Raw genomic sequence first — 16,147 nt, 5'->3', positions numbered from 1 at the left:
CAAACCATTTGGGGTAGTTGCTCCAAAATAACTCCTAAATTACCATTATGGGCAACTTTACAGCTCCAGGACTGGAAGTATTTGGGATAAAACCCCTCAGGTGCATCATGCCTGCTCCAAAGTGGGAATTCCCAACATGCTGCAGAAACCATTCCCTCCTTGGGGTTAAAATTCAAGGGATTTGGTGTTTTCAAGCAGTTCTCTCGTGCTGAAGTGCCCCATCCCAGCAGCAGGTGTGATTTTATTATTATTAAGTATTCATAAATAATATTAATTATAATGTAGTTACAGTGTAATTATAAATATTACAATATTTACATTGTATACAAGTATAATTATTACATATAATATACAATTATTACATAGTATATATAATTTTCCTATTATATTTCTATTGATAATATTAGCATATTATTGATACTATAATAAATTTTAGTTAATATTTCAGTTATATCCCATTAGGAAATAAAGAGCATCAATCCCATCCCAGCAAGGCACCCCTCTAAATCCAGACCCAAAAACCTTGTGCAGGGCCAGGCCAGGCTTTATTTATTTATAAATGAATTTATTTATAAATAAATAAACCCTATTTTAAAACCAATTCTTCTCCAGCAAGATCACCTAAAAACACGTGCAGGCACCAAATCAAAAATGCTCATTTGTGTTTGTTTGTGTTTATTCTGTTTCCACATTTTGTTCCAGCTCTGGACAGAAACCCAAACAGGAAAACTCACAAAGGATTTTTTTCCCAGTTCCTCTTAATCAAGCAGCACGTGAAATTAATTTTAATTTTGTTTTTTTTAAACCACCAGGTTTGTCCTGACATCAAATTTTGTGTTTCTCTCCCCATTTATTGCAGATTTTATTCCCAGCTGTTATCAAGGCAAAATTTTAATTATCAATGGCATATTTAATTGAAATATTTAGGAACTTACCATATTTGACAAAGCTACTCTGTCTTTGGGAACCACCAAAGAAATATCAAACGTTGCTTTGATTGCAGGCTCATCCCAGCAGGGGAAAGCCCTGCGAGCATCAGTGGCCTGGAATAAAGAGAATTAAACAAATAAATCACAGCACATTGTGGTAAAAACCACAGAAATTCAATTTATTTCCAGCAAAAAAAGGGAGAATCATGGCTTGGTCTCCTCACTGCACTCCTGACCTCTGAATTAGGTTTTTATTCTTCTTTCACTCCCGATTTTAAATAAAAATTTGTCCAAATTGAGCAGAGGCACGGCAGGAGGGGAAGCACTGAGGGCACCCAGGCGTGCACAAAACACCCCAAAATTTGTCCAGAAGAGCCCCAAAAATGCTCTGTTTGTGCTGGGGGCGTGCCCTGGGCAGCACCAGCCCAGCCCTGAGCTCACTGCAAGGAGGGGAAAAATAATGGAAATTTCTGATATTCATCCACAGGGGATGGGTGAAGGTGAGAAAATGTGTCTTTGCCTTTTGATTTACCCTTTGTTGCAAGGATAAATCCTGGTAAGAAATGTAAATGAAAATGAAAAGAAAAAGAAAATAAAAATTAAAACAAAAATAAAATTAACATTAAATTAAAACTAAAATTACAATTAATTTAAAATAAAATTAAAATTAAAAATGAAAATAAAAATAAATTTTAATTAGAATTTTTAAATAAAATAAAAATGAAAATATAAATGAAAATTAAAATAAAAAAGAAAATAAAAATGAAAATATAAATAAAATTCAAATTAAAATATAAATAAAATTAAAATTAAAATAAAAATGAAAATTATAAAAATAAAAATAAAAATAAAATAAAAATAATGCAGAGAGGCTTACCTCGAACTGGGTGACGGCGGCGTAGCGCGTGTCCCCGCTGGGTGTGCTGTACTTACTCCGGTAAAACCCTTTCATTTTGTCATTCAGCTCCCCTACAAAGTCTATCTTGAGTGTCCCTGTCCCTGCAACACAAGCACACAGACCTGGCCTGGGCAGGTGGCACAAAGCTTTGCTGTGGGGTTGTTCCCTAAGTAAAACAAACCCACAATTCCCCACAGGGTTTTTGGATTTTTTTGAACAGAGCAGCGACCAAGAGGGACCTCAAAAGTTCCGTCTTCCAATGAAACTTGGAGGAAAGTCTGCAAACTCCGGGATTTAAGGAATTGCGGCAAATCAATTATGGATTTCAGCGCAAACCAGCCAAAATCTGCAATTCCAGGGCAGGTCCAGGGAAGGAGCTGCTGTCCAAAGCCCCAGCAGGCAGGGAGGGCTCTTACCTTTCTGCAGGGTGCTGGGGAAGGACAGAGTGACCTTTTCATCCTCATTCTGGTAGTTGAACCCTGTGGCGTGAACCTCTGGAAAGGGAAAAAAACAGCACTGGGATCAGAATCGTCCTGGAAAAGGGTTTGGGCTCAAAACTCTGCAAATTCACCCAAAGCAGCTGAGCTCCACAGCTCTGAAATAATTCTGAGTGATTCTGAGTGAGGAACTACAGGAACGGGAATTCTCTCTCGTGGTGGGAATTGCAGGAGTGAAAGCTGGGCTGAAAATCCCCAAACCTGCAGGAGAAACGGGATTTGTGTCCCAGGAATGGTGAAATACAGCCCCAAATTCCCCCCTTGCTGTTAAACACTCCCCTCAGTGCAGCAGGACTCCCATTAATTATCCCAAACAGGATGCTTAGGGTTTATTGACCTAATTTGTGGCTCTCACTATGAAAATCCCATTAATCTCCACAGCAATGGGGAGGGGGGTGGTTTGCTTGGATTTAACCACAAAATAAATGTTGATTTTATTTCAGAAACGCCTTCAGAAGCTGGGCCCTACTTTGGGGTTCCTGCCCCGCTCAGGCAGAGGATCCCAAAGGCACCCAAAAATGAGGGAATATGGTATTTACATAGAGATCCCAAAGGCACCCAAAAATGAGGGAATTTGGTATTTACACAGAGATCCCAAAGGCACCCAAAAATGAGGGAATGTGGTATTTACACAGAGATCCCAAAGGCACCAAAAAATGAGGGAATATGGTATTTACACAGAGGATCCCAAAGGCACCCAAAAATGAGGGAATTTGGTATTTACAGAGCACAGGAACTATTTGGGGATGCAAAAATCCAGACTATGAGGGGGGTGAGACTGTCCTGGAGCACCTGGGGCTGCTCCTCCCTTCCTAATTCATCACTCCCTCCAGGGGATGGGGATCTGTTCTCATTCGGCCAAAAAAATCCGGGACAACCCCACAGAACCCCACTCTGCAATGCTGCTCCCTCCGTGCTCAACCTGTGAGAAATTATAATTACTTCAGGACTTTAAACCCGCTCCAGAGCAGCATCTCCAGCTGCCAAAGCCGGCAAGCCCGGACACAACGAGGCACTTTTCATCCCCAGACAAAACCCTGCCGCTCGGCCAAAGCCCCGAATGACAAAGGCCGGGCTGAAATGACAATTTTAGTCACAAAAGGACTCGTTTTGCTGCTCAGGTGTCACTGCAAGTGTTGGGTTTCAGCCCCAGCGCCCTGCGGGAGGCTGCGGTGACAAAGGGAAATGGAACGGGGCTGTTTTACGGCGCTGAAATTTCCAGGGCTGTTTATTCTGCAGCAGTGGGATCTCAGCGTTAAACCCGGGTTAATTCCAACCTCTGCCCAATGCAGGAGCTGCAGGGATGAATTAGGTTTAAGTACAGGTTTCACAGGGCTCTGCTCGGGGTTTAATCTGAGTTTTACCACCGCGCTGGGGTGCACAGCACTGAGAGGCTCCAACAACACAGCAAAAAACGCAAGGCAGGAATAAATTACAAAAAAAAAAAAACCCTCTACAGGATCAATTTCAGGCTCAAATTTAGGCTCTCCTGATCCATGCTGAGGAGTTCCACGATTTTAAAAATCAGCTGAGTTGAGCATTGAAGAAGAATCCGCCCAAGGACAACCAGCTGCCAGCAAATGCCAGGCAACCAAAAATAAAAGTTTGAGTTTTCTTCTTAAAACTGGGGATACCGAGGCAGAAAATGAGATAGGAGAGGAGAGGAAATTATCCAGGAGAGGAAGATGCGGAGGAGAACAATCCTGGGATGGGATTGGGTCCCAGCAGAGAGAAGCTGGGTGCTGATTTTGATCCTGATCATTTCCAGAGTCCATCAGAGCTGCACACCTGCTGGGAATTTACTGATTTATCAATAAATAAATCAACAGGAATTGATAATTGAGGAATCCTGCTGCTGGAGCCGTGCTCAGAGGGTCCCTGATCAGCCCAGGAATGCAGCAATGCTCCCCAGCTGGATTTTGGGGGATTTTTGGTGGATTTTCAAACACCACCACAGCAAAGCCACAATATAAAAACATTTTAATGTTTTTTTACAGCTTCCAAAGGCCACGATCTGATCCTGCAGCCTCCTGGAACTCAGGAATACACAGGAATTCCTCGTGTGGAGCTTCTGCCAAAGGCTGACAATGGATATGGAGCTTCCTCCTCCTCCTCCTCCCTACTAGAGTTCTCTATTTGGGTTTCAATTTGTGGAATTTCTGCTGCTTTGGAAGTTTTAACTTGTCCCAAAAAAACCCAGAGGTGAACATCACCAAGGCTGGAAGACAAAACACTGAAACCTTCAGGGTTTTCCAAATCTCCAAGCAGCTCCTTACAAATCAAACCCCAAACCAACCGGACATGAACCAAAGATTCCAAATTACATTTTCTCTTTTTTTTTTTTTTTGTTTGCTTGTTTCCTTTTTGAGTTTTTTTTTTTGCTGTTGTTGTTTTTTGTGGTATGTTTTGGGGGTGGTTTTTTTGTTGTTGTTTTTTTGGTTGGTTGGTTGGTTTGGGGAGGTTTTGTTTGTTTTTTTGTTTTGCTTTTTTTTTGTTTAAACTCCTTATTCAACGGCAATAATTCAATCCAGAGCAGCAGAAGCGCACAAAACACTGGACAATGCTTCTAGCTGGAGTGGAAGGGAGCTGAGAGTGCAGCAGAGCCTGGCTCGGTTCCTCGGGCTGGGAAACAAAAGCTCCTGCAGGGACCAGCCCAGCTCTGGAGAGTTTGGCACTGCAAGGTTGCAAGTTAATCACTTGCACATTACAGCACAGAAGAAGTTGCAGGAAATAAAAGGGATTTTTTTTTTTTTTTTTTTTTTGTCATGGAGAAAAAGAAAATAAGAAATGAGAAAATGAAAACAAAGGGAGGAAGCACCCAGGAGTAAGATGTGTTACCACTTAAATCAGGAAAAAATACACAGAACAGAGAGGGGCTGCTGCAGGTTTGAGGGGGTGAAGTGGGAGCTCCTCAAAAGCTCCAGCAGCGTTTGGGATAAATCACATTTCCTGCAAAGGGACAATCCCAAATCCTGCTGCACCCTCGGGTGGCTCCAACAGGGCCCAGAGCCCAAGACAGGACAAAGCTGAGAGCAAACCATGGAAATGTTCAAAATGGAATGTTCTCAAGATGGAATTTTTTCAAGGAGCCCTTCTGTGGTGTGGAGAAGTCACAGGTAATTAAGGTTTGGGTTTGATTTTTTTGGTTGATTTGGTTTTTTGGTTGGTTTGGGGTTTTTTTTTTGTTGATTTGGTTTTTTGGGTTGGTTTGGTTTGCAGGTTTTTTTGGTTAATTTGGGTTTTTTGGTTGGTTTGGTTTGGGGTTTTTTTTTGGTTGATTTGGTTTGGGTTTTGGGTTTTTTGGTTGATTTGGTTTGGGAGTTTTTTTTGGTTGGTTTGGGTTTTCTGGTTGGTTTGGGTTTTTTTTTTGGTTGATTTGGGTTTTTGGGTTTTTTGTTGGTTTGGTTTTGGGGTTTTTATTTCTGTTGATTCGGTTTGGGTTTAGGGGTTTTTTGGTTGATTTGGTTTGAGTTTTGGGTTTTTTGATTGGTTTCTTTTGTTTTTTGGGGGGTTTTTTGTTCGTTCTATTTTAACCACCACCCAAATCTCTGGTGTAACATCCAGGCCCATCCCCACCACACAGAGAAGGAAAAAAAACCAAAATAATGAATTCTGCCCTCAAAAACCTCCCCAGTTTGAGCACAGCCCAAATGTCCCCGCACTGCTCCTGCTGCACAAACTCCCCAGAGCTGCTGGGATCCCAGGGGAAGCTGCCAGCCCAAACTCCTTCACACCCCCGAGCATGAAACTCCATCCCTCCCCAAAACTGACATTTCTGTGAAACTCCAGCTCATCCTTGCTCCCCCTGAGCCAAGGAATCCATCTGCACACGTGCACACCTCGGCGCTAAAACTCCACTGGGAGTGTTAAAAAAAAAAAAAAAAAAGGGAAAAATACAACAGCTCTGTGGAGAAAATAAATATAAAAATATCCAGCCAGTTTGAATCCAGCCATGGAAAAACTCTGGTGTTTTGAGCAGCTTTGTTCCATTACAGCACTGCTGGCACAGAGGGAACCCAGAGCCCTCCCTGACAATCTCAGTTTTGGGCTGAAACTCAGGAATTTCTGCTCCCCAGCGCTCAATCTCTGCTGGTTTTGTTACTCAGTCCTTGCTGCTCCTTTGTGGATTACACAGCAAAAATTCTTCACTTTGACTTTAACGCTGTGGGGATCCTCCCTCAGCTTCCTGTCAAATATTGGGCAATAATCTGCTTTCCCTGCAAATCTGCATCAAAATTCCAAAGTCCTGCCCTCAGCTGTGCCCATCAGCACCAGGGGTACAAGAGCTGCAGCCAAAATCTGCTGGGCAGCCCCAGGGCAGGGGCACTGACAAGATTGGGGGAAAAAAACAAATTATTCTGCACAAAAGTCACCAGATCTGCTCCTCAAACGAGGAACTGGGATCTGTTAAATAAAATCTCCGTCCCACAGCTGCTTTTCAGGCTTGGAAAGGAGATAAATTCCCAATTATTTTTTATTTTTAGTGAGGGTGAGACCAATTCCTCCCTACAGGACGAAGGGTGGCAATTCTTTATAACCACCACGAGCTTCTCCCTGTGCACAGTTCCAGGAGCGAGCTCCAGGCTCTGATGAGTGCAGGGCTCATTTTGGGGGGCATTACACAGCCCCCATCCCCAGGCTGAGCACAGGGGCAGCCTCAGGGTCTGCATCAACAGGTGCCAATTCCATGCAATTCTCCTTCCAAAGCCATTCTGCTCCTTGGCACCTTCCCAAATCCCACAGATCCGTTTTTAACCCCGTGGAGCCCTGGCTGTGATGATAGCAATTCATTGTTGTTTTATATTTTTTTAAATTTTCTTTTAAAATTTCTAAATATTTTTAATTTTAAGCTATTTTAATTGCAATTTTAACTATTTACTTTAATTATAAATTTGAGTTATATTTATTTTAATAATTTTAATTGGATTAATTTTATTATTTTTATTATTTTCATTCTATTATTTTCTTTTTTCTTTTCATTTTATTAATTTTAATCTTATTAAATTTAGAATTTTCATTTTACGCTTTCCATTTTATTCATTTTAGTATTTTTAATTTCATTATTTTCCTTTTATTCTTTTCATTCCATTTTAAACACATTAATTTTAACTTTATATTAATTCTATTTTTAACATGAATTACAACCAAGTTACACCTCGAGTGTTTGTGATGCAGCAGTTGGTGAGTGCCAGTGTGTCACTCCCTCTTAATAAGAGGAATAATTTTAATTAATAAGTGCTTAGCAACGCCCTCACGGTGGCAGGGCCAGCCTGCGGTGCCAGGGGACAGCCCCGAGCACTTGGGGACATTTTTCCCATTTTTCCAGCCCTGTGGCCCCGTTCCAGGATCCTGCCCGGCCCTTCCTGAGCTGAGCCCTGCTTTTCCACACATGCCCTCCTCCCAGGGCAGCTTCCTCACGCCCACAAAAATCCTCCCGAATCGAAAAAGAAACCAAACCTGATCAAGTGCAAAGCTGGGTGGGGATGCTGTGCTTGGGGACCCTGGAACTGCAGAGCCTTTTGGGGTGGGGGGACCTCAAATCCCTCCAGTCACCAGCCACCCCTGCCAGGGCAGGGACACTCCACCGTCCTGCCAGGGATGCAGGGGCAGCCCCAGCTGCTCTGGGCACCTGTGCCAGGCTCTGAGCACCCTCACAGGGAGGGATTCCTTCCCCAGAGCCCCTCCTGAGCCCATTTCTCCACCTGTGAAATGGAGCAATGCTACAAGGACCCGGAGAGTGGCACCAAGGAATGGTTTGGGTGGGAGGGACCTCAGACCCCACCCAGTGCCACCCCTGCCAGGGCTGGGACACCTCCCCTGTCCCAGGGGCTCCAGGCACTGTGCCAGGCTCTGAGCACCCTCACAGGGAGGAATTCCTTCCCCAGATCCCCTCCTGAGCACATTTCTCCACCTGTGAAATGGAGCAATGCTACAAGGACCCGGAGAGTGGCACCAAGGAATGGTTTGGGTGGGAAGGGACCTCAGATCCCACCCAGTGCCACCCCTGGGGAACTCAGCGACTGCAGCTGAGGGCTACACATTTCTCCAGCAACTCCCAGCCTTTCCCTGAGCTGGTCTCCTCCTCACAATCACCCTTTTCCACACTATCCAACACTCAGAAAATCCTGCTGAATGCCAATTAAGTGTTTTCTGTGCTCTCCAAACCCTTTCCTGTGAGCATTTCCTACTGCAGGCTCTTACTGATGCACTCCCTGTCAATATTTCATTTTGTCAATACTCCCAAACCCACAGGCACAGGTGATGTCCTTAGAAGTTTACACAACATCCAGATATAAAAATAATATCAAAGCAGCCCAGCATCCTCTGCCTACACCCCTCAGGAGAGGTGGAGGAGACTGAAGGAATTTTTAACCCTAACAAAAATGAAGGAATTCCTTTCCCACAACACAACTGAAGGAATTCCTTTATCACAATTGAAGGAACTCCTTCACCACAACGCCAGTGGCAGCCATGAGAGCCAGCACGGAACCGAGATAAGGAATTCTGTGCTTCCAGGGGCGGGGCTGAGCTTATCAAAGCGTGACATCACTGTGCTATCAGAGCTGCGGGGCAGAAACGAAAGCAGGCAGGGCTCCCACCTTCGTCTCCTTCCGGGGCGTAGGACGCCGTGATGATGTCGATGTCGGCGCAGTTCATCACGATCTGGTTGGTGGCATTCTTCACCTGCAAGAGAAACTCCATCAGCACCAGGAAGAAACGGCAATTCTCAGCTCTCGTCTATCTGAAAAGCACCTCCAGGCGTCTGAAGGAGAGTTGGGTGTTTGGGATGGAGAAGGAGAAGGAGGCACTGCAGAGCAGGAGCTGCGCTCGGCCACTCATCCCCACTGGGAATTATTTAATGCTGGGTAAAGAACAGGGCTGAAAACTTCACAATGGGGCCCTTGTGCACGCCTGGGAATCCAAACCCAGCAAAAACAGATCCTGAGCCCATCAGCCTCCTCTGGGGATGGCCCAAGGGACAGCAGAGTGCAAATCTCCCTTGGAGACGTCACCAACACAACCTCTGTGCGTGCTCCAGGCTGCCGGAGCTCCTCAGCCCAACACATCTGCCAGGAGATTCTCCTTCCCCTTCTGCCAGCTCCTGGCTCCACACTCTCTGCTTTATTTACCCAGCGCCAGCTCCCAGCGTAGGAATAAACCGTGGGGCTGTGCCAGTTCTCTGTTTGAATGCGAGAGCCTGAATACAGAGGAATTCAAATTAAATGAAAATTAATTACAAAGGGGTAAAATATTTGGGAGTTAAACCAGGGAGTTATTCAGACATTTACGGCTGGAACCGCCAGAATGATCAGGCTGGATCAAGCTGGGAATCCTGCTTGTCAGGATAGGATTTCTAGCAGCAGGCACCAGCAGTTTCTCAAATAAAGGAGTAAAAATTTCTGTAGCAACCAACCAGATTTGACACAGGCACGAAGAAACTGCTTCCTGCCCCAGAATCAGCTCACTAAAGCCTAAGAAACTCCATCCCTGTTTTGTTTTCCCCACTATCACAACCTGGAGCCATCGTCCCAGGTATCCACGTGTGAACTGGGAGCCAGGAACGCGCTGGAGCTGCCTCCAGCTCTGGGGTCAGGACAAGGAGAGATCAGAGGGATGGAGCAGCTCTGCAGGGAGGAAAAGCGGGAAAAGTGGGATTGTTCAGCCTGGAGAAGAGCAGGCTTAGGGGTGAGCTGGGTTTAGGCTCCCTGAAAGGAGGCAGGGAGGAAAATGAATGAATTTCCAAGAGAAAAGGGGGAATGGGGTTAAAGTGCCAGAGGACAGGGTTGGGTGGGACAGAAGAAGGAATCCTGGCCTGGAGGGGCTGGGGTGGGATTCCCAGAGGAGCTCTGGCTGCCCTGGACCCCTGGCACTGCCCACGAAGCCCCTGGGTGGGATTTGAGGTCCCTTTAACCCCAATTCCACAATTCCACGCCCCTGGGTGGGATTTGAGGTCCCTTTAACCCCAAATTCCACAATTCCACGCCCCTGGGTGGGATTTGAGGTCCCTTTAACCCCAAATTCCACAATTCCGAGCCCCTGTGTGTGCCCAGGCCAGCTCACCTACAGGCAGCACACAAACTGTTATTTGATTTTGTTTGTAAAGCCACAAGAAAAGGCTCAGGTGTCCCCAGAGGAGCTGGGAATAAACCAGGAACGTTCCTCAGGAATGTTCCTCGGTCATCTGGGACAGAAACCCCAAACCTGAGCCATTTGATGGAGAAGGGATTAAATTCCTTAATTTAAAATTTGGGATCTCACAGGTGTAGGATGGTCCATCCCTGAGCAGGGAGGACAAACCCCACACACCCCAACCCAGGCAGGAGCTTCTCCTTGACCTCCCTGACCTGACAAATATCCCTGGCTCATCCTCAGTTACGGAATTGTTTAATTAATAAATATTATGCAAAGAAACATGATGTATTTACACTTTTTGAGCAGCGACTGTTGGTGCCTCCTCCCTGCTCCCCTGCAGTGGTGTCACACCAAGGGGTGCAGCACGGCTGTCGTCACCTCTTGATGGAATTAAAATCAAATTAATCGTAATTAATAAACCCAAACTGGCTGTGAAAACAACGTTTCTGCAAAGCACTGAGAACAATCTAACAGCTGAGGTGACACAGGGTCAACCTGATTTTCCCAGGAAAGATTTACAACCTGAAATCCACTTTTTTTTTTTCTAATTCTGAGCACATAAAACTGAAAAACTACAAAGCTCCCTCAAACCCAAAATTCAAATCTCAATAGTTTTTACCACAATACTGGAGCTTAGGCGGGTTTTACAAGGTTATTCCAAAACACAGAAAAATCAGGATGAGAAACGCTTTTTATGAGTGTCTGGAGACCTTTATTCAATCTATGAATCCAAATCTCCCTGGATTCGGAGCTGTCCAAATTGCAGACAATGTGAGTTTAACAATGGGCTTGATCTTTAAAAAACAACTTTTTCCAGGACACAGCTTTCAGTGGAGCACTGAGCCTGCAAAGTAAGAAAGTTTAGTTTTAAGCAGAGAAAATCCAGAGGCTCCTTAAACAGGCAATTATCTATTTTTAGGTTTTTTTTCCCTCACTTCCTACCAATATCAAGCCAGTTTTATGAGAGGGCAGCATAGAAAAAAATATCTAAAATGAGCCAGGAGGGTAAAAAAGTTAATTTTTTTTAACTACTCAAAAAAAGGGGTGAAATTCACCGTACAGGCAGAAATTATATTTTTCAGCAAGGAAAATGAATTAATTTAATTTAATGAACTGAGAGAAGAGCAGTTCTACACAGCTCAGAAATCAGAGGAATCTCTGCAGGGAAGGAATGGCTCAGGATTGTAAACTCCTGGCTTTTGATGAATTAAATTGAATACTGGATTAATCAGAATTCAAACACTATTTTGAGGTCAGACTCGGGCACCACAAGCAGGGAAGGGAAAATTCACCCATCAGGAGAAAAAAGCTGAAATCCCCCTGAAAAGTTTAATATTTGATGGAAGAAAAGTTAAAAATTACAATTATTTAGCTCCGCTAAACAATACCTAAAGGTGCTGTGAAGCTTTTTGTGGTCAGAGCAGGGAAGGATTTGATGGAAAATATTTTCCCAATTTTTTGGGATATCAGGAGCAGGGATTTGAACTCCAGCCTACCTGAAATGCAGGCTGAGGAGCATCCAAAGGGATCTCCTGGAGCCAAAATTAATTCCAGATAATTCCAACCCTGTCACACGGCTCCGGAGCCCTCTTCTAAAAGCAGCACTACAACAACTGCGAGTGTTTTTGGCAATTTTCTCTCTAGAAATAGACACCTAAATTTACTCTGGATTGGTGTTCCAGGGCGTGTCTTTTGTAAGAATCCAAAGCTTCAATGAGGAGAGCAATAAAGAGATTTATTAACCTGCATCTCCAGCAAATTCCAGTGGCCAAGGAGTTGAGTTAACAACGCCAGGACTAATTGGGAAAACTCCCTTGTTCTGAAGCACATCCAGCTCCAGAGGTGTGGGATTCACAGGGGCGAGTAAATCCCTTCTGTGATCGCTGCAAATCCATCCCAATCTTGGGAATTAAGGGGCTCAAGGAGCATTTTTTTGGGGGGGAAAAAAGGTTAAAAACCCCAATTTTTGAGCTGATGAGCCCCGAGGTGCTGCCAGGCCCAGGTTTAATTTCCCGTGCTGGAAACGCAGATCCCAAGGCTGGAGAGCAGAGGGTTTATCCTGGAGCAGCTCCCCAGCAGCACAAATACTACACCCAGCGAGCTGCACTGGGCCAGGGTTCCACCCCGGAGTGTCAGCACTAATCTTTAACCAGCTCCACACATTCCTCAGGCCAGCAGATATTGCATAATGGACCTATAAAAAGCAGCAGACAAGCAGTTAAACATTGCTAAACCTGCCAGAGATGCACCGAACGCTGCAGCAGCGGGGATTTGAGGGAGCCCGGGCTGTAAATTCCTCGCAGATAAGCTGCTCCACAATCAAGGAACACCTCGGCGGAGTTTCCAGGCAGGGGAGGGCAGCGGCTCCAAGGAAGGGAATCCATGGGCAGGGAAACACCAGGGAGCTGGGAGGCGGCCCTGCCCCTCACAGGTGATCCTCTCGGCGCTCAAAAATTCCACTTACAGCCTCAAAGCCGCAGGCAGCTTTGTTTCTGCTGCTGGACAATGCCAGGGCCACACATCCCTTCTTTGTTCCGACCCTCCCAAGAGCCAAAAATCCGGGAAAAAAAAGGAAAAAAATAAAGTTTGACCCAGCCACTGAGTAATGCAAGTGCCCTGTGCTGATAACCAGGCCCTGAGAGCCAAGGCTGGCGTAATTAAAGCTCCAGCCAACAGAGGAATAATGAAAATGAACCATTTCCACCCCACAATCTTAATTGTGCTGGTGGAGAGGCATCCCCACGCCCTCCACAAATCAAGTTTAAATGCTGGGAGATGACATAAGTGGCAGAACAATCATAGGGGTGTGAGCAGGAGACTCTGTTCCAGCCCCGGCTCTCCCACAGCCACGCTCTGTCCCAGCTGGGGCCCGCGCTCCTTGGGAAACAGTTCATTTGAGGATTTTTTGGGGTTTTCAGCTGTGATAAATGGGAATTATGTACTGTCACTTTATGTAATTGTTACACAACTGCACGGACTTCAAAAGTATTCATGTGGCCGCAAATTATACTATTTAGAAATCTGGAAGAACCGGTCAAAATGGTAATAGCTGGGTTACCAGAGCCCTCAGAAGCACAGCTCCGAAAAGAGGCTGTGAAATCCAACTTGCCAAGGTTTCGGGATCATTCCTTTATCCAGGGGGGACAATTCCCCGAGCTGGACACGGGAACAAACCCACAGGCAGGTCCCCACTCCCCTTCCCAGGCTCTGAAATCTGCTGCCACCTCTTACCGCCTGCACCGCCAGGGGTTTTATCCCCTGAAGATTATCTGGAGCTGCCATGCAAGTGGCACCGTTTATTACTGTGGCACAAAGTGCTTCGGGTTATTTATAGGCCCTAAAGCCAGCACAAGTGTCCTGCCCCACAGCCAAGGCTGCGACTTTTTTTTTTTATTTATTTTTTTTTTAGGGTTTGAAAGCCCCAAATTCTCCGCAGAGGGCTGCAAATCCTATTACTGGAGTGAGTAAGAATGATCAAGTGTTTACTTGTAATACCTTGACTAAACATCACAGCCTGCACTAATTCCACTCTGCTCTTAAAGATGCCAAATAACAAAGCAAACAAAGCACTTTGCAGGCTCTCTGGAAAGTTTGTTCCTGGTTTTGGGGGGTTTTTATTTTTGGTGTCAGAGCCTCAGAAGTCACCCCATGGCTCAGAAAGCATCTTGGTGCGGATTATTGCCATTATCCAGCTGGGATGGAGCAGGCAATTATTACTGATTGGGATTAAAGGAACAACTTAAGGATCTTCAAGAGGAGGCAGCACGTGTATTTTCCCCGCCCCAAAATAAAAAATTTTGTGTTTTAACACAAACCCACTTTTGCCTCTGTGAGTTTACAGAGACTCCAAAGCTCTCAGGTGGTGCTGGAAACAGAAAATCTCTGCTGGGCTCAGGCTCAGGTAGAAAAGGTCCTTAATTGAAGTAATATGACTCCAAAAGTGTTAATTTCTAGATCAGCTTGACAGAAACATGCTGATAGTTATTAATTTTGTTCGTCCATCCCTGTACAGAGAGCATCCTGTGGATGAGCCAGGAGCTCCTCTCCCCATCAAGGAGCAGAGCATCTCCCCTCTCATTGCCTGGGATCTCCCTGCGCTTTGGGCCCTCGGCAGCCCCAGGAACCCCTCCAGACTCCCAGCCCTGCCCGGGCAGGTGAACTCACCCCTGATCCACTGCCCTGCCCGAGCCGGGAAGGTGCTCCTCCTTCCGGGAGGTGCCTCCTCCCGGGCTCACCGTGTTAAAAGCTATCCAAAATAAAGATACATTTCTTTAGATCTGTTTCAAAAACCTCGCTCTCTGCGGTTTGTTGGCGTTTTCTCCCCTCCTCTCCGCTGCGGGAGCACCAGAGCAGCACTCCAGGATGTGAGAAGGGATATTTTACAGCCTGGAACCTGCGGGGTCACAGCTTTTCCCTGGGGAAAGCGCAGCAGTGCCCATCTCCAGGTGGAATCCTCTGCTGTGGGAACGCACCTGGACGCAGCAGGAAATTCAAACCACTCCCCGGGAACAACCCCTGCAAACCAGCGAGCCCTGCCAGGAGGGAGCTCCGGGCCATTCCTGCATCCCAGAGCCGTTCCCAGGGCTGCTCTCCCCAGCGCCGGCTTGAAGAGCCGCTGCTCCCCTCCCCCCGAGCGTTATTTTTAACCTGGGTGATTTCAGTGATCCCATTTACAGCCCCACAGCTGTAACAGGGCCGGGGTGCGAGGACAGGAATAGGTGCCTGGGATTAGAGCGGAAGAAAATGGGAATTTCTCAGACCGGCCTTTTCCGAACTGGAACACCCCAAAAGGCAGCGGCGGCCCCGAGGCTGGAACCAAAGCCCCGAGCCAGCATCAAATCCGCGGGGAGATTTGGGTTTTCAGTATTTCTGTCACATGACACAAAGTTACTCATGTCTGCTCGGGTTCCTGCAGCTCCCCAAAGTCGCACGATTCCCCATCATCCCCAGCCCCGGGCCTTCCCCAGGGAAGAACTCGCCTGCTTCTCTACCTGTGCTTCACATCCCGCGGCTTTCATTGCCTCCTTGCATTTATTACCTATTTAAAACCAGGTTTAACCACCCCTTCAGCACAGCAAGGCTTAGATCTGCTCACATCTCGAGACTTAAAACCTTCCGCAAATATTTTTTTAAGCTCTCTGTGTGACCATCTAATTTTCAGAAAAAAAAAAAAAAAACCAAACCCCCAAAAATACAGTTATGCCATTATAATTCTGTACCTCTCTCAAATCGCAAGGGAAAAAAAAAAAAAAAAAGAAAAAGACGTGAAAGCAAATTCGGGAAATCTTGGCAGGGCAGCCAATGAGAATGACTGGGAGAGACTTGAAGGCTTTCACAGAACTGGTTCCGGCTCTGAAGCACGAGCACGGCGAGGAGGATTTTTCTCGCCTTGCAGAAGAACGCGGCGAGGTTTCGGCTCCGCAGCCCTCTCCCGGCTCTCATGCCCAGGCTCTCTCTCCATGACACCGAGGCCTACCCTCCCCGGGAGCCGCACCGGGGACTTCTCCTTTCACGGCTTATTTGGCTTTTCCAGCAGAACCCCCCGCCATCCATCCATCCATCCCCAGGCCGGCTGGGAGCGCAGCTCGGGGGGTCCCCGGGGGGCTGCGGGCACCGGGGATCCCGGCCGTGCCCAGCCCGGGGCTCCCGCGGCGCTCCCGCATCCCGGCCCGGGCCGGCTCAGCCCGGAG

General features: G+C 46.3%; 1 protein-coding gene across 1 annotated transcript in view; it reads right to left on the bottom strand.

Annotated features, from left to right (window-relative positions):
- The window catches only part of NPEPPS (aminopeptidase puromycin sensitive), a 31,696-nt gene that overhangs the window by 14,940 nt on the left and 609 nt on the right, over positions 1-16,147 (bottom strand). The window contains 4 exon segments of the mRNA XM_063178804.1: positions 936-1,043; positions 1,807-1,928; positions 2,244-2,321; positions 8,924-9,008. Of these exon segments, the coding sequence (XP_063034874.1) occupies positions 936-1,043; positions 1,807-1,928; positions 2,244-2,321; positions 8,924-9,008 (393 nt within the window).

This window comes from Melospiza melodia, chromosome 30 (genome assembly GCF_035770615.1).
Source record: "Melospiza melodia melodia isolate bMelMel2 chromosome 30, bMelMel2.pri, whole genome shotgun sequence".
In the NCBI taxonomy this organism is placed as follows: Eukaryota; Metazoa; Chordata; class Aves; order Passeriformes; family Passerellidae; genus Melospiza; species Melospiza melodia.
Note: the sequence above shows the minus strand (reverse complement) of the source record. Positions and strands in the feature narration are given on the sequence as shown.